The 18,624-nt window shown below is 57.5% G+C and overlaps 1 protein-coding gene across 1 annotated transcript; it reads left to right on the top strand.

The window, feature by feature from the left end:
- Nucleotides 1-13,714: 13,714 nt before the first annotated feature.
- On the top strand, nt 13,715-15,690 carry TMEM185B (transmembrane protein 185B). Its single transcript, XM_062199145.1, has one exon. It carries the CDS (start codon nt 13,996-13,998, stop codon nt 15,040-15,042), a length of 1,047 nt encoding a protein of 348 aa, XP_062055129.1. The 5' UTR covers nt 13,715-13,995; the 3' UTR covers nt 15,043-15,690.
- The last annotated feature ends 2,934 nt before the right edge of the window (nt 15,691-18,624 follow it).

The following is an 18,624-nucleotide window of genomic DNA, read 5'->3' on the forward strand; positions in this document are numbered from 1 at the left end:
TTGGGCCATCTTCTACTAGCAGAGAGCTGGATTAGAAGAGGAGCAGCTGGGACTAGAACTGGCACCCCTATGGGATGCCGGCGCCACAGGCGGAGGATTAACCTACCACGCCATCACGCCAGCCCCAATCTTATCTATTTTTAAGTGTACAATTCAGTGGCATTAAGTATATTCACACTGTTGTGTAACCATCACCACCATCTAATCCAGATCCCAATTCTGCACCCATTAAACACTAACACCCTCCCCCTGCCCCGCCCCCAACACTCATTCTTTCCATCTGTAAGAACCTGACTATTCCGGGTACCTCCTATTGGTGGAATCACACAGTGTCTGTTTTCTTTGTGACTGGCGTATTCCAACTTAGCATAATGTCCTCACGGTGCCTGCACGTGGTGGCCTGTGTCAGAACGCCCTTCCTGGGCTGGTACTATGATGCTGGCATCTCATCTCGGAATGAAGGTTTGAGTCCTGGCTGCCCCACTCCCAACCCAGCTTCCTGCTAATCTGCCTGGGAAGGCAGAAGAAGATGGCCCAGGTACCTGGGCCTGCATCCACATGGGAGACCTGGGTGGAGTTCCCGGTTCCTGGCTTCAACCTGGCTAAACCCAGGCAGTTGCAGCCATCTGGGGAGTGAACCAGTGGGTGGAAGATCTGTCTGTTGCTCTGCCTTTCAAATAAATAACTAAATCTGTTTTAGAAAGGACACTCTTGCTTTGTAAAGCTGAATGCCCAGGCTGGCGCCGCGGCTCACTAGGCTAATCCTCCACCTTGCGGCGCCAGCACACCGGGTTCTAGTCCTGGTCGGGGCGCCGGATTCTGTCCCGGTTGCCCCTCTTCCAGGCCAGCTCTCTGCTGTGGCCCGGGAAGGCAGTGGAGGATGGCCCAAGTCCTTGGGTCCTGCACCCCATGGGAGACCAGGATAAGCCCCTGGCTCCTGCCATCGGATCAGCGCGGTGCGCCGGCCACAGCGCGCCAACCGCAGTGGCCATTGGAGGGTGAACTAACGGCAAAAGGAAGACCTTTCTCTCTGTCTCTCTCTCTCACTGTCCACTCTGCCTGTCAAAAAAAAAAAAAAAAAAAAAGCTGAATGCCCTTCTTTCCTAGGTGTGCCCCAAATCTCGCTTACCCATTCACGCACTGATGCACCCTTGGGCAGCTTCCCCCTGCTGGCTACTGTGGCTCTTGCTACCGTGAGCCTGCCTGCAAATCCCTCTTGGAGATGCGCACACCCGGCAGTGGGACTGCTGGGCCAGGTTTTCTGTGGATTGCTGTTCTCCATAGCAGCTGCAACATTTTACATTCCCCATAGCCCACCCACTCACACACCCGGTGCCACTCCCGCTGCCTCAGCAGCAAACGTGGGGGCAGCACGGCTGGTTGGACAGCAGGAGGTCATGGACATGGTAAGCTCTTTGTGTGTTTGGGGAGGGAGGCATGGAATGATCTAGAACAAGTCTGCGGATGGAGGCTTGCTCTTCATCCCCCAGAGGGGGTGTGCTACCTTGGGAGCCCAGGTTCCAATAGCAGCTCTGCCAGCACATGCCAGGGACCCCCGGGGCAAGGGCCTCCATGTCGCTGGGCTTCCTCTGACACATGAGGACCACACCTGAGTCACAGCTTTGCCAAGTGGCTTCGCAGTCTGGGTGCCCCTCCCACCTGGCCGCGGCCGTGGGACCTTCCTCCTCCCACTGCACAGATCCTACACACATCCAGACCCGCAGCTGGAGGGGAGGGCGATGGCCTTCCAGTCTCTGCCCCGAGCCCCACCCCAGCGGCACCTCCACTCCTGCCCTCCTTTGTGTTCTGGCTGCTGGGGAAACAACAGATCCCACTGTGGCTTCCTTCCAGGCGCCCGCCCTCCCCTCCAGAAGTTCCTCCAACGGCTGCCAAGCCCACTGATAAGGAAAGGGAACCAATTCCAGAGAAAGGACCCCGCCTCTCAGAGACAGCCCGGCCAGGCCCGTGGCCCCACCCATGCACGCAGAGTCCAGGGAGCCCTCTCAGTGGCAGGTGGCCTGTGGGGGTGTGGCTTGGGGGGCGTGGTCTGTGGGGGCAGGGACACTCAGCTGAGGGCTGTGCTCCAAGCTACTCCAGCCCCTGCCCCATGTCCTGGGCCTTAAGACTAAGGCCCCAGGCGGGGGCCATAAAGGGGCGGGGCCAGTAAAGGGGGAGATGTGTGCTGTGCCCCCCACCATACACCTGTAGCTCAGAGACACCAGGACTTCGGCAGGCAGTGGTGATCTGTCAACGGTTCTTCAGTGACAGTGCAGGGGCCACCTGATGTGGTGCTGGGTACATCGGGACCCAACAGTGAACAGAGCAGACCCCCACGGGGTGCAGGACAGGAGCCCTGAGGAGGGCGTGGATGCCCCCCAGTCCTCCCTGACCCCCTGGGCACAGTGCTGACCAACTCAGAAACTGAATCGGGGTCCTGAGTCCCATGGGGACAGCTGCCTGACACAGGGCACATGGGCTGTGGGGCAGAACAGGGAACCAAGAGTGGGCAGTCCCAGGGAAGGACCCACCCATCCGCCTCCTCCAGGCCAAGTTCCACGTCACCCTGAGCGGCAAGCTCATATTTTCCACCTGTTATTACAGGAAGGGTGATGGGGCTGCAGGGAGTGGGGTGCCCAGAACCAGGGTCTGTGGCTGAGTCTAACTCAGAGTCGCCACCCATAGCCTGCACCTGTACTCACCGGCTCTGAGCCAGCCCCTCCCGGGGTTGGTTTCTCCTAACCTGCTCCACACAGGAACAAGCCCAGGTCCAGCCCTCCCCCATCCCCCGCCCTCATGTCCAGACTCAGCCTGGCCTTGGAGCCAGCTACAGGCCACCCTCCCTCATGCTCCCCAGGCAGCGCCCTCCTGCTTCCCTATTCCTACCCCTCCGGCACCCATGACCCTCTGTACCTGTTCTCCAAATGCAGCCAAGTATCAGAGGTCTTCAAAAAGTTCACAGAAATGCCTGCTATTTAAAAACTACATCTGAATTTTACAAACTTTGCTCTCACACATCTTTTAATTCTATTTTTCATGATTTTTAAAAAGATTTATTTATTTATTTATTTGAAAGTCAGAGTTACACAGAGAGGCAGAGAGAGAGAGAGAGAGAGAGAGAGAGAGAGGTCTTCCATCTGCTGGTTCACTCCCCAGATGACCACAATGGCTGGAGCTGCGCCTATCCGAAGCCAGGAGCTTCTTCCGGGTCTCCCATGCAGGTGCAGGGGCCCCAGGACTTGGGCCATCTTCTACTGCTTTCCCAATACATAGCAGAGAGCTGGATTGGAAGAGGAGCAGCCAGGACTCGAACTGGCACCCATATGGGATGCTGGCACTGCGGGCGGAAGCTTTACTCCCTACGCCACAGCGCCAGCCCCTCCATGATTTTGTGTGTGTGTGTTTTTTTTTTGTTGTTGTTGAGAAACAGAGAGCCCCATCTTCCGCTTCTCTCCCCAAATGCTGGCAATGGCTGGGCCTGGAATAAAGTCTCTGGGAACTAGGGACCCTCTCCAGATCTCCCACAGGGGTGCTAGGAACCCAGTGAGTGGAGCCATCACCACTTCCTCTCAGGACCTGCATCTGGAGTTAGGAGGCACAACTGAGGCTCAAACCCAGGTACTCTGTAGGGGCTCATCCATAAAATGGGATTGTCCCATTATACAGGTAAGGAAATTGAGGCATCAGCAGAACAGAGGATTGTGGAGGATTTGCGAACCAAGAGTAATCCCAATAGGGCTACATAGGCAACCAGATGTTTCCGAGAGGTGGAGTTTGAATTTGAATTGAGCTTTAAAAAAATGTAAAGAATCCTGACCTCCATAAAAGAGAAAGACAGGAGTGAGTGTTTGACACAGCAACTAAGTTGCTATTTGGGAGTTCCTGCACCACACATCAAAGTTCATGGTTCAAGCCCCAGGTGCTCCACTTCTGATCCAGCTCCCTGCTGGTGTGCACCCTGGGTAGGCGGCAAGTGATGGCTCAAGTACTTGGGTTCCTGCCACCCCCGTGGGGACCTGGATGGAAGATCCAGACTCCTAACTTCAGCCTGGTCCAGCCTCATCTGTGGCGGGCATTTGGGAAGTGAACAGCAGATGGAAAATTGCTATCTGTCTCTCTGCCTCCCTGCTTTTCAGAGGAACAAAACTAAATAAATAAGTAAACATTTGAATTCTCTTCATTAACACAGCAATAAAGCATTGAGTAAATACAAAACAAAAGAAAAAAAATAAGAGGAAGACAGAGCAAAGGAGGGCGCGCAAGGCTGTGGGACTGAGCTAAGCCAAAGGTCAGGGGCGGGGACTCCCAGGGAGCAATGGGCGAGGTTCACCAGGGCTGAGTAACAGGGAACCTGGGGCAGATTAGGAAAAATCCACCAGGAGCAGAAAGCCTGGGACCACAGGACAAACACCTGCGGGGGGAGCAGGGAGGTCTAAGCAGGAGGGGCAGAGTGTTTCAGGGAGGGAAGCCCCTGTGGACATCAGTGGAAAGCCCTGTGCAGGAGGCCATGGGCTCCAGCGTTGGCTCTCAGGCAAACGCCCCTGCCACCGGGCAGTGGCTCACTCTTCCCTCCCAAGGCTGAGCGCCCCCTCACCCCCTCACTTGGGCTCCTGAGGTGCTCTCCCTGCTGCCAGGATCAGTGCTGCTCCGTGGAGTGTGTGCGCACCCAGGGGCTCCCATGCACCTGCCAGTGCACACCACAGTCAGGACCTCTTGGGCTCTTGTCGCAGAGGCCTCCCGCCAGGTGAACACAGCTCAGGCCCCCAGTGAGCTCGGCTGCTTGACTGGCTGTGTCCAAACGCACCTGGAGCTCCGTGGTCAGATTCAGAGAACTGGATTCAGAGGAGCACCAGGGAGCCTAGCGACGGGCGAGGGGCACCCGGCTCACATCGGCTGCCAAAGCAACCCCCAAGGAAAGACAAGAGACACAGGAAGACCTCGAGGGTTAGGATTTGGAGCACACTCCCAACTCCAGCTCACTGCACTTATTCCACAGTGATTAGAGAGATCTGAGTCATGCTCTGGCTGCCTTGGCTCCCAGGTGGGCCCCAGGGACTCCTGTGCTTCCCACATTCTTGATCTGTGAAGAAGACCAAGGCAGGGGGCCAGCGCTGTGGCACAGGGGTACAGCCGCCGCCTGCCGTGCCGGCATCCCATATAGGTGCTGGTTCGAATCTTGGCTGCTCCACTTCCGATCCAGCTCTCTGCGATGCCTCTCTACTGCCAGGGAAAGCAGCAGAAGATGGCCCAAGTCCTTGGGCCCCTGCACCTGCATGGGAGACTTGGAAGAGGCTCTTGGCTCCTGGCTTCAGATCGGCCCAGCTCCAGCTGTTGTGGCCATTTAGGGAGCAAACTAGCAGATGGAAGATCTCTCTCTTTTTCTCTGCCTCTGGCTCTCTGTAACCCTGCCTTTCAAATAAGTAAATAAATCTCAGAGAGAAAGAGAAATACCACCAAGGCAGGAGGCTCACCACTGCCTCCTCCCCCAAGGCTCTGCAGGTGCCCAGTTCTGCCCCTTAGAAGTGATGAGGGGGCTCAATGGAGATGTTGCATGATGTCTGAGGTATCAGGCCTGGGGGGTCGGGGGACCTATGGAGGAGGTGGAGCTTCCCCGAGGGCGCCTTGATCTAAAACAGATCCCTCCGCTCTGGGGAGGGAGGACACAGCTGAGAAGGCCAGAGGCCCCTGTATGCCGGCCACGGCGCGGCATACAACCTGGATCTTTCGTCTGACCAGTGATTGAGGGTTTGGCGTCAGGTGGATTTCTCACCCTCCCCCGCCCCCGCGAGCCTCACATTAATTGGTTTTTGGAATCTACAAACTGCTGAGCTCCAGCTCCCAGGTGTCCTAGGAGCTGAGATACGGAGACTCTGACCTTGAAGTGGAAGCTGACAGACACCTGGGCCGCACCTGCCTGTGCGAAGAGCCTGGGAAGCAGCTCTGGGGCTGTGCCCGCGGGGCGGGGCTGGCGAGCTGCTGAGCTCACGGAGCCCGGCAGGGCGGGCGGGCGCTCTGCCAGTCACTGGGGGAGGCCGCTAATGAGCGGATGTGTTCCAGGTTGTCTGCCCTGGGGGCCAGCTGCACCTGGGCCGGGAGCGCCCTCAGTGAGTGGTGAGCGGTGAGAGGCTGTAGAGTCGGCTCCAAGCCGGGCTGCCTGGGAACCCCGGCTCCCCACTGTGCCAGCTGCCCTAGCCTCAGGGTCCTTGTGTGCAAACACGTGGGTGACAACCGAACTCATCTTGTAGCCTGCAACAGCGCCTGGTGCACAGTGTAGACCATGTGAGTGCTCGACAGTATTGCTTTTAACTGTTTTTTATAAACTTTTTATAAACTTTTAAACTGTTTTTTATAAAGAATCAGAGTTACAGGGGGTGGAGAGAGGGGGAGAGAGAGGAGTCTTCCTCTACTTGTCCATTTCCCAGATGGCTGCAATGCAACCACAGGAACTGGGCCAGGAATCTAGGACCCCATCCAGGTCTCCCACAGGAGTGCAGGGGCCAGAGCACTTTCCCAGGCCACAGCAGAGAGCTGGATCAGAAGTGCAGCAGCCGGGACTCGAACCAGTGACCATATGGGATGCCAGCACTTCAGGTGGTGGCTTTACCCACTATGCCACAGCACCGCCCCACATATCTCTCATTTTTTAAAATTTTTTAGTGAGACAGACAGAATGCCCCAGTGCAGCCATAGCCATTGTGGGCTTTTGGAGAGTCAACCAGCATATGGGAGTTCTCGCTCTCATATTAAAAAAAAAAAAAAATAGCACCAGTTTAAATATAACAAATTAACCTTGAATTACCTACTATTCGTTGAACAATATTCTATAACTCAGGACACTTCCAGCCTCACTCCACAAAGATAATTTGTTTTAATAGTATTTAATTAAGTGTGGATGCCCCAAATTTCCCCAGAGGCTCACTCAGCCAGTTCATATCATGTGGAGGTTGGGATCCAGCCCCAAATAAGCCACTAACTCTACGTGTACACAACTCACGGGAAGTTCAACCTGGCCCTACTTTTGTTTTCTTTTTAATTAATTAATTACTCGGTTTACTATGAATGGCAGAGACAGAGTGATGGATTTCTTTTCTTTTCTTTTTTGACAGGCAGAGTGGATAGTGAGAGAGAGAGACAGAGAGAAAGGTCTTCCTTTTTTTGCCATTGGTTCACCCTCCAATGGCCGCTGTGGCCGGTGCATCGCGCTGATCCAAAGCTTGGAGCCAGGTGCTTCTCCTGGTCTCCTATGGGGTGCAGGGCCCAAGCACTTGGGCCATCCTCCACTGCCTTCCCGGGCCATAGCAGAGAGCTGGCCTGGAAGAGGGGCAACCAGGATAGAATCTGGTGCCCCAACCAGGGCTAGAACCCGGTGTGCTGGCGCCGCAAGGCGGAGGATTAGCCTGTTGAGCCACGGCACCAGCCAGTGTTGGATTTCTATCCAAGGTTCACTCTCCAGAGTAAGCAACAGCCAGGGCTGGGGCAGGCTGAAGCCGGCAGCCAGGAACCCCACCTGGGCTTCTCACACAGTGGCAGGGGCCTCCGTATTTAAACCACCACCTGCTAACCCCCTAGGGTGTGCACTGGCACTGGCACCCAGGCTCTCTGACGCAGGTTGTGGCATCCCAGACAGCTGCTGCATCCCCAACTGTTAGCCGACTTCGACACTCACAGCCCCGCACGCAAGCCTGTCTTTGACTTCGGTCTGTTCACCTTGTTCATTTTAATTCTTCACCCCATGGAGTTTTCCAGACCAAATGAGCTCTACCAGCTGCTGTCACTAGAGGCAGATTTCCACCCAGACTTGGGGTCCATCCACTCTGTCACTGCCAGCACAGGGCAAATCAACCTACGGGAGCACTAGGCTGTGTGACTCCACCATCCTTCAGGAGGACAACTCCTTCCCGAGCCTCTGAATGCCAAGGAACTATGCCCCTTTGCAACAGCAGAGTCTCCTTATCTCAGAGAACAGAAAGAACCCACAAACACAGCAGGCGGATGGGTGAAGACCACTTGGGACAACCCTGTGATGTGCTAGGGGGTGACCGTGAGAAAGATGCTCCCACGTCTGTGTGTTTCTACCTATGCTGTTCCATCGCAGGTAAGACAGAGTGGGTGATAAGCCTCACCCCTATTTTAGTGCTACAAAGGCAGGCAAGCTGGGTTATCCAGTGAGGCACCTACGTAGAACTGGACCCCAGAGGGCTACGTCTTTGATGCAGAACGTCAGCAAGGAAGGGGCCATGTCACCACCTGTGATGCCGGCATCCCCTAAGAGCGCTGGTTTTGAGTCCCATCTGGTCCAAGTCCCTGCTACCACACTTGAGAAGGTGGTAGAAGATGGCCCCTGGAATTCCTGGCTCCCAGCTTCGGCCTGGCCCAGCCCTGGCTGTTGTGTCCATTTGGGGAGTGAACCAGCAGATGGAAGATTCTCTTTCTCTTTCTCTCTAACTTGGCCTTTCAACTGAACAAGTAACTCTTGAGAGAAAGAAAAAGGGAGGAGGGGAGGGGAAAGAAAGTGGAGGGGGCAGGGAGGGGGGAAAAGAAAGTCAGCAAGGGAATCTACTGCCTTGACCCTGACCTTGGACGCACACAGTGGCGCCTGAGACTGTGAGCGCGCCAGGACTCCCATGGGGCTGAGTCCGACTTCGCACTAAGAGCTGGTCTGCAAACTCCTGCAGCAAAAGGCTGCACCCGGCTGTCAGTCTGACTCAAAGCGCTCCCAGCTGGTGGTGCCCTTGGTGACTGCCAGAGCCAGTGCAGCCCCTTCCCACAGGGCCGAGGTTCAACGCCGGGACACAGCACCAGCTAACCACGCGGTGCAAGATGTGGCGGGCTTTACCGAAACGGGAAAATAAGCGAGGTGGGAAAATCAGTGTGAAACTAAAAAGCAGAGTCGAGGGGGCACCAGGGCGAGGAGAGCTCTTTGCAGAGTGGCCAACCGGAAGGAAAATCGCAGTGAGTTTTCTTGATGTGGAGAGAACAGCGCTTTCCTTTCTTTAAGTGGCTCTGCCCTTTCAAGTGACCTTGTGCTTAGTGACTACACAGGAAACAAAACAGCGTGATGTAAGCAGCCAGCAGTGATCAGGGAGGGCATCTTGGAGGAGGTGATGGCTGAGCTGAGAAGGGGCCCGCAGAGAAGAAGCCATGGACACAGCTCACTGTTGCTGCGTCAATGTCCAGCGCAGGGCCCAGGTCACAGGCCAGATGCTGGACACATATTTGTTAAATTAACACATGAGCTAAGGAATGAATGCTACTTAAAAAAAAAAAAAAAAAAAAAAAGCCTGGGGCCAGTGTTGTGGTGCAGTGGGTTAAGCCACCGCTTGCAATGCCGGCACCCCGTATCAGAGCACCAGTTCTGCATCCGATCCAGCTTCCTGCTATTGTGCCTGGGAAAACAGCCTGGGCCCCTGCCACCCACGTGGGAGATGAGGATGGAGTTCCTGGCTCCTGGCTTCAGCCGGGCCCAGACCAGGCCGTTGCAGTCACTTAGGGAGTGAAGCAGCAGACAGATGATCTCTGTGTCTCTCCCTCTCTCTCTGTCACTCTCCCTTTCAGGTAAAGAAATCTTTTTTAAAAAAAAGCAAGCCTAAGTCTTAAAGGACCCCAGCTAGTCTGGTTCTTCCTGGGGCCATTCTCAGCCTATCTCAGACCTCTGTTTCCTCGTCTACAAAAGTCGAGGCCTTCGCCACCACCGCCTCTGGACGTTAGCTCCAGATGGCACGGCTCTGAACCCTGACCCCAGCACGGGCACAAGGGACTGTCACACTCCCGGAGGCCATCCTCACGTAACTCCAGGCCTGGGAGCTTTGGCCAAGCTGCTACGTCTCAGGAAGCAGCTGCCTGACTGCTCAGCCTGGGGGTGGGGATGGAGCCACAGAGCCTGCGAATTTCCTGTCCACCTGCACCTTCCGGATACAGATACGTGTATTATGCACAGGTCAGTGCTGGAAGCTGTGGATGCAGGGAGGAGAGATGGGTCCCAAACAGGATGACAGCCCCCTGTGGGGTGAGCCGGGGGTCTCAGGACCCCTCCCCTGGGCCCTCTGCTAAGGGAGGGACACCAAATTGCTCCCCAGAGGACAAGCACTTCTACAGGACATTCCATGTATTCCTACATTGTTTCATTTTGCCAGCACACTTTGGGGAGTTTATGGCCCTTATCAAGTGGGAACAGGAGGCTCAGCTACTGGCCAAGGTCATGCAGCTGGGTTCACGCATTGGCCTGGGCTGCCCAGAGTCCATACCTGGAGTGTGTAAGCCATGGGGGAAGCAGGGAGCTGGGAGGGGGGGGGGGGCGGTGGTTGTTGCAGGGAGAGGTGGGAGTATGTTGCATTTAGGAACTGGGCGCTGAGGCTGACACAAACAGCCAGGAGTCCATGGCTTCCTTGTGAAGAAGCTGATGGGAGCCAAGTCTGCAAGTTCCTGGGCTTCCTGCACAGTCACTCCCTGTCCCCAAGCCAGCCCCATGCAGGACCTGCGGCAAGGGGACCCGGTCTCCTGCGGTCAGGGGCCACTGGAGGAATTCTGCCTCCCGCCCCATTCCAGTGCAAGCCTTGGAGTCTCCCAGGGCAACTTGGGGATCCAGCACCATCACCCTGGTCTGTGCTGGGGGGCGGGCACCAACCAAGGGCTCCCCCCAGAGCCGCGCCCTCCCAGCTCTGAGCTGGAGCAGTGGGACTCTGAGGATCCCGCAGATGGAGTCAAGGTTACTGATGTGCTGCCCTTCGCTGGGAGACAGGACCCCAGGTTATCTGGGTGGGCCTAGGTGAGCCCTGAAACGGGGGCAAGCAGGAGAGAGCTCCCAAGCCAGGACATCCGGGGGGCGGAGAAGGAACCACAGCTGACAGACACAGAACTCGGATGCAGCACCCCCACAGCGCCGCCTGACCTTGGCCTCTGAGACTCGAGCAGCGCTCCAGTGGGGAGACCCTCACAGAAACCAGGCAGACAGACAACGGGCAGGCCTGGGCTGAAACCCACTAAGCCTTCTGGGACACCTGCAGCTTCCAGAGTTGGCTGAATCCGCCAGGGACTTCGGGAAGTGCCTCACTGTTGCCGATGCATACTGGGTAACTTACCATGCTTGCCCTCATCATGGAGACTGTTTTGTTTGTTTGTTTTTTCTTGTCCTCATTCCCTGAACACAGAGTGGCTATCTACACAGCACTGACCTTGCCTAAGGCATGAGATGTAATCTAGAGGGACTTAAACAGGAGAATGCGTATTATGTCACAGTTTATAGATGGCACTGCAGCACCCATAGATTCTGGCATCCACGTGGGGTCCTGGAAGCCATCTCTGGCAGATCCCGATGGAGAGCCATAACTGGAAGCGAACAAGGGGCCTCCTCGGGTTATGCGAAGACAAAGCCGTCTGGGCAGTCTGGGCGCCTACTGTTGGCCCCACACTGCCCCACAGGAGCATGGGAGGAATAGGGCTCCCAGATTTGGCACAGTCACCGGCGGGGGTCAAACTCTGATTCTGTCATTCAACCAACATTTGTCAAACATTAGTTATGATGTTAAGTGTTAGCTGAGTGTCTGGAACTCGGATCTCACGGAGTGACAGATGGCCACGCTGACTCAGATCCAGGGACAGGAAGTAAGTCACTGATGCTGGGGGCGGGGGAGGCGGAGAGGCAGAGAAGGGTCCCTGGTCCAGCCAGGGTCGAGGTTTCCCAGGCACTGCAGCCCTGTGCTGGCTCTTGTGATCTGGAAAGGAGGGAGGGACGAGGTGGATGCCCCTTCGGGGAAGGGCAGGGACACGGCATGCTGTAGGGGTGGGGACATCATTGGCCTGGCCTGCCAAGGCAGCTGTGGGTTGGACTTGAAACTAAACCATAGCCGGCTGACTTTTAAGTTGATGATCAGTGTGGAGCCACACGGATGATGTGATAAAGATCCAAATGCCCCTGCGCAGAAAGAAGGTCCCCAGCCCTGGCACAGGGAGACCACGCGTGGCAGGGTCGGGGAAAGGACAGCTGACCAGCTGGGCCAGCACGCAGACCCCAACAAAGGGCAATGGCCAGCAGGGCGGGGGCCTCCATGAGCCCAGGACAGCCTCCCGGGTCTGACAGGGAGGCAGGTTGAGGGTGCCAGGCAGGGGAGAGTGTGAGGGGTGGGGACATCTTAGGACTTCCCCATCCCTCAGGCCACGCCAGCCCGTCCTCTGGGTCCCCACTGGTGGCGGGAAGCACCGCACCCTCGCACCTGGGCTTGGGTACCAGTGTCAGGTGACGCTGTGCTGTCCGGCACCTGGCACAAAGCAAACAATCCATGTTAGCTTTCAGGGTAAACAGAAAGACCAGGGCAGGTAGGCAGGCCTGCTGGGGGAGGGACAGCACTGGCCGGCTCCACCTTGCCCTCTGACTTCTGACTGCCCCACCAGGTTCCTGGCAGTTCTGCCGCAGGCCCCTCCCCTCCCCAGGCTCCAGGGTCCCCAGCGGGCTAAAACTCCAGATGCAAAGTGGCACGCACGCACATATCCACCCCCAAAGCTATCCTACAAGCTTTTGCTGGCCCATTTCACAGATGAAGAGCAAGTGCGACTGATCCACCGGTTTTTAATTGTCAACTTTTTTTTTTTTTTTTTTTTTTGTCAGCACATCCTTCTAGAAAGGAAATAGTGCCCACAAGACCAATATGCAAAACAGCCAGATTAGCCCTAAGGACGTGGGCTGGGGGAGCAGGGGTGAGCGAGAAAGCCCAGCTCTCCACGCAGCCCACGCCTTCCCCACAGGGACTGCCAAGGGGCTCCTCCAACTCAAGCAGCCTGAAGCCACGAATGAACTCGGGGCTGAACCCCAAGCACTCACTGGTGACTCGTTCGGCTGGAGTCCCTCCTCCGGGGTCACCGACTGCTGTGGCTCAGGTGGGCACAGGAGAGTCTGTGGGGAGACCTCTGAGGGGCTGTGACCGTGCACCCCACACCGTGGCGGGGTGACGCCGGCTCCTGGGTCAGGGACAGAGCAGGGCTGGGAGGGTGCACTGGTGCATTCCTCTGACTTCTCCCTAACACTGTCCTGTCAGAGTCAGACGGATCAAGCAAGCCAAACAAATCACAGTCTTGGAGTCTGAGTCCCAGCGGGTGACTGTCCCCTTGCCTGGGGCTCTGGGACACCTAACACGTGCCCTGCGAATGAGACCACGGTGGCCCCCTGGGCACTCAGCACGGCCACCACGCAGACAGACCTGGAGGTCAGCCCCGGGAGCTCTCTGTTCCTGCAATGTTCCCCCTGCCCTCCTCCCTGCGTTGAACCCGCACGCGGGTCTCCCTCGCGCTTGCCAGGGCACGGAGACCGCGCCCGCCCACGCGGCACGCCCCACATGTAACACCCGCCCTGACAAGGCCTAGGGTTACCGGCACCTCTTCGCCGGGCCACCCGCCTCCGTTCGTGCGCACTCGGGCTTCCCGCCACGCTCACTCCGCGCGCTCAGGAGCTCCGGCCGCCCGCGGCCCTGCCCGAGAACCCGCGGCGAGCCACGCCCCGGGCACGCCCCCACTCAACCAGCCCCGCCCCATCCCGCTGGGCCACGCCCCGGGCACGCCCCCACCCAGCCCCGCCCCCGCCCCACTGGGCCACGCCCCGGGCCGGCGGAAGGATGTGAGCTCACAGCCGCCTCCATGTTCCGGCCGCCACCAGGAAGCGCCCGCCCGAGGTCGCGGCCCGCTCGCTGCCGACGCGCCGGCCCGGGAGTCAGCCGCGCAGGCCCGGCGCCGCACGCCGCGAGTGCCTCCCCGGCGGACGCGGAATGAAGGCGGGCCACGCGGGCCCCCAGCCTGGTGGCGGCGGCGGCGGCAAGAGACCCAGCACAGCCCCTCCGTAGAAGCCACGTCGCCCCCGAGCCTGCGCACTCGGCGCCCTGCGCGCTTCCGGCCGGGCCACGTGACCGCGCGCGCACGTGTTCCGGCCTCTGCGCGCCGCAGCTCGGCGCCTCCGGGCCCCATCGATGTCCACCTAGAGCGGGCGCGGGCCGGGCCGGGCTGGGGGGCTGCGCCATGAACCCCAGGGGTCTGTTCCAGGACTTCAACCCCAGTAAGTTCCTCATCTATGCCTGCCTGTTGCTCTTCTCCGTGCTGCTGCCCCTGCGCCTGGACGGCATCCTGCAGTGGAGCTACTGGGCGGTCTTTGCGCCCATATGGCTGTGGAAGCTCCTGGTCATGGCGGGCGCTGCGGTGGGCGCGGGTGTGTGGGCGCGCAACCCCCGCTACCGCACGGAGGGCGAGGCCTGCGTGGAGTTCAAAGCCATGCTGATCGCCGTGGGCATCCACCTGCTGCTGCTCATGTTCGAGGTGCTGGTCTGCGACCGGCTGCAGAGGGGCACCCACTTCTGGCTGCTGGTCTTCATGCCCCTCTTCTTCGTGTCGCCCGTGTCGGTGGCCGCCTGCGTGTGGGGCTTCCGGCACGACCGCTCGCTGGAGCTGGAGCTGCTGTGCTCCGTCAACATCCTGCAGTTCATCTTCATCGCCCTGAGGCTGGACCGCATTATCCACTGGCCGTGGCTGGTGGTGTTCGTGCCCCTGTGGATCCTCATGTCCTTCCTGTGCCTGGTCGTGCTCTACTACGTCGTGTGGTCGCTGCTCTTCCTGCGCTCGCTGGACGTGGCGGCCGAGCAGCGGCGGACGCACGTGACCATGGCGGTCAGCTGGATCACCATCGTCGTGCCCTTGCTCATCTTCGAGGTACTGCTGGTTCACAGGCTGGACGGCCACAACACGTCCTCCTACGTCTCCATCTTCAGCCCGGTCTGGCTGTCCCTGCTGACCTTGATGGCCACCACGTTCCGGCGGAAGGGAGGCAACCACTGGTGGTTTGGCATTCGCCGCGATTTCTGCCAGTTCCTGCTGGAGATCTTCCCGTGTCTGCGGGAGTACGGGAACATTTCCTACGACCTCCATCACGAGGATAGCGAGGACCCCGAAGACGCGGCCGTTCCAGAAGCCCCAAAGATTGCGCCCGTATTCGGGAAGACCAGGGTGGTCACCCAGAGCCCCGGGAAGTTCGTGCCGCCGCCTCCCAAGTTAAATATTGACATGCCGGATTAAGCGCCACTGCCGGGCCGAGTGGGGATTGCACACGCCCGCTTGCTTTGCCTCGCTAGGCCTCCCCGGACCCTGGAAGTAGAAACGGGCTGCAGACGTGGCCGGCCCTCGCCCTGTGTCGCACGGAGGCCCGCCAGTGACTCTGTGCATGGCGGAAAGAGGAGCTTATTTTCATATGTGGTTGTGGTGTGTGTGTGTGTGTGTGACCGTGACCTTGCTTTCCAGGTTGCTGCTCTTAAGAGCTCGCGGGGCATCTGTTGAATTGTTTCAGTAGGTCCTCACAAGGAATAACTACGCAGCCTTTTTTTTTTTTTTTTAGTGCTATTCTACCTATCAAAAGTATTGGTTTAAAAAGAAGTATTTTTATACACTGCTATTCCCAGATACTGTTTCCGACTATGCCCAGTGTGAAGTGACGGCAGCTGCGACAACGTCTCCTCCCACATTTTGTAAACCTCACCGTTGTGATTTCCAGTGTTGCTACTGTTAAACTGGTTTTTCTCTGGGCTTTGCTGGTGGTGGTCTTTGATACTCCAGTAGGTGAATGTTTCTAGTGGAGTGCGCCCATGCCTAGAGTATTTATATGAACATTGCACAGTGTAATACATGATGTTGAATTCCGGTTCTCTGAGGTACTATGTACCATCGGAATGGGTTTTTTAAGGCTTCCTGTGTGCGTGGCGTGGGACCTGAGCAGTAGGCGTGGCTCTGACTCTTCCACTGTTAGCTGAGGCCTGTGCCACTAACGACTGCAGAAGCCACCACTCTTTGGGGACAGGGGACACGCTGCCGTGTGCTTGGTGCCGGGCCATCCAGCAGCACGCTCACTGAGCACCTTGAATTACCCAGACAGCTGGGAGCAGCACGCGGCTTCTCCATTTCCAAGGCTCTTAGACCGCCGTGTCAGAGAAAGCGTGACTTGCCGTTGGGGAGCTGAGAGTGGCTTTAACCAAAAACGGCTGAGAGAATCAGCAAAAAGCCCAGACTTTGGTGTGTGGCAGCCGTGGGGAGACAGGTGGGCGGATTTTTTTAGACGCGTGCACTTTGGGCAGAAGGGCCTCCTTGTGTGCCAGGGAATCCGAGCAAAAGCCAAGCCCAGCAACAAGGAGGTGCCGAGCGCTGAGGCTGTGGCTGGGAGGAGACGGCTGGAACCTGCTTGTAATCTTAGCAGCTTACTCAAAACCATTGAACTTGGGCTCCACGTGAATTACCTGAGCAACTATACTCTTTGCCCTGGCCATGAGGCAAACCTGTTCAGTTTAGAGCAAAAGAAAAAGCTAAGCCTAACTGTACTATTTGTGTCCCATTTAGAACATGGTACAAAAGCAGGCTTGGTACAAGTGCTAGCAACAGGTGGCAGTAACTGGAGCCAGCCAGGACTGGGCTGAAGGGTAGGAGGGTAGATGTTAGTGTCTCTCCCTCTCTCCTCTCTCTCTCTCTCTCCTCTCTCTCTCTCTCTCTCTCTCTCTCTCTCTCTCTCTCACACACACACACACACGCACACACGCGCGCTGTCAACTTATCACAGCTGGCAGAGTGTGGGAAGCAGCCTCAAGCAGCAGCAGGTGGAACATTTCATAAACAAGGATTCGTTCATTTTCTCAACAAATAATTTTTTTGAGGCTCTGCCCGAGCCAGGCACGGTGTGGGGCAGCAGGGACACGGCGGGGAGCAATTCCAGTGGACTTCCTGCCCTTGTAGAGTCTGCCGTGGAAACAGCCACGCCTCCCCGGCGCTGGTCCCACCCATGCACCTGCAGCTCATGGGAACCGTGAGGAAGGGTGCTGCCGGCCTTGGGCTGGCCTGTGCCTGGACCTGCGCGAGCCTGGTGCCTGCTCCCATGCCCCTCCACAAAGACCCGGGTTCACACTTCAGGGGTGGAGGAGTGGGCGTTGCTGGAGCCGGGAGGCAGGTTGGGGTCTCTGGTGGGACTGCTGGCCCTCATGGCTGCTGTTCTAGACCAGGGGCTCCTTGGCATCAGCACAGCTTCCTGAACCTTGGCGGGTCCCACCCAACCGTCTTCCTCCCTCCCAACGTAGCTGTGCTGGAGAGCCTGGGTGACACTTCCTCACCCAGGTAGGCTGTTCGCGGTGGGGCCTCACGGGCCCCAAGTCCTTCAGATTGTAGACATTTGATCTGTGACGTTGATTCAATCTCAGTTGTACCTGGAGATTCACCTACATTGCCTTGCAATACGGGTCCGCAGTTTTAGCCTGGAGCTGTGATTGTGTCATTCCTCCTATAAAGAGATGCACCAGGCAGCCTCTGCTGCGAGACCACCCCAGAGGTCCCCGTGGCTACAGCTACAGCTTCTCGTCCTTGGATCTACAAATAGCCTCGGGTTCCACTGCACTCCAGGCCGGGCTCTGGCCCAGTCAGCGCCGTAAAGTGGCCCCAATTCTGGTTCCCAGGCGGAGGAGCAGCGTTGCAGGGGCCATGTTCTGGAAGCACAAGAGCCCCGCACTGAGCCCCGCACGCACACAGACAGCCCCTGCCCATGCGCGCTATGTGCGAAGCCTGCACGTGTTGCAGGCCAGAGCATGCGGCTGAGTCTGGCCTCCCTGGGGTGGCACAGGCAGTTGGTCCTTTCTGGGGGTTCCACACCTGTGGATTCCACCGACTTCAGGTTGGAATCACGTTGTTTTCAAATTGCATCTCATCATGGACAGACCTCCCTTACTGCTCCCTAGGCAATATTTACGTAGTGTCTATCGTATGAGGTGTGGTAAGTAATTGCTGCAGTTTGAACATGATTTGGCCCTGAACTCGTGTGGGACATTTAGACGCCATCATAAGTGGATGTGCCTGGGGGTGGGATGGAGACGTGGTCCGATTTTCATGTTTTGTGGGGGTGGGTGCTGTGCCCTGGGAAGGTGGTTCTCATGAAGAGGCCGGGCACGCATGCGCGAGTCCATTCTGCTCCCTGTGTGTCCCGTTCCTGGAGCACACTGACCCTTCCTTTCCCCAGGATCAGCCAGGCCCACCCCCACCCTCATCAGATGCCCAACACACTGGTGGATTGTGTTCTTTCTTTTTCTTTTTCTTTTTTTTAAAGATTTATTTATTTGAGAGGCAGAGTCAGAGAGAGAGGGAGAGAGAGAGGTCTTCCATCTACTGCTTCACTCCCCCAATGGCCACAATGGCCAGAGATGGGCCAGTCCAAAGCCAGGAACCAGGAGCTGCTTGCGGGTCTCCCACGTGAGTGCAGAGGGCCCAAGCACTTGGGCCATCTTCTGCTTTTCCAGGCACATTAGCAGGGAGCTGGATCAGAAGTGGAACATCCGGGACTCAAACCGGTGCCCACATGGGATGTCAGCATGGCAGGCAGCGGCTTGATCCTGTACACCACAACGCCGACCCCACATCCTGCACTTTTCAGAAGCTGGTTCCATTGCGAATCTATGGGGAGTTCGAAGGGCATGAGGAAGGCCCCACGTTCAGCCCCGCAGTGCACAGTGGTCAGGCGCAGAGGCTCCACTCAGGTCAGCTCTGTGAAGCAGTCCTGGTTCAGGAGGGTCTGAGGAAGCCACAGTGTCCCTTGTTGAGTGGCAGGAGCCCCATCCCTTGAGCAGTCACTGTTGCCTC

Source organism: Lepus europaeus, chromosome 1 (genome assembly GCF_033115175.1).
Source record: "Lepus europaeus isolate LE1 chromosome 1, mLepTim1.pri, whole genome shotgun sequence".
In the NCBI taxonomy this organism is placed as follows: Eukaryota; Metazoa; Chordata; class Mammalia; order Lagomorpha; family Leporidae; genus Lepus; species Lepus europaeus.

Coding starts and splice junctions, on each gene's coding strand:
- TMEM185B (XM_062199145.1), top strand. CDS start 13,996: ATGAACCCCAGGGGTCTGTTCCAGGACTTCAACCCCAGTAAGTTCCTC.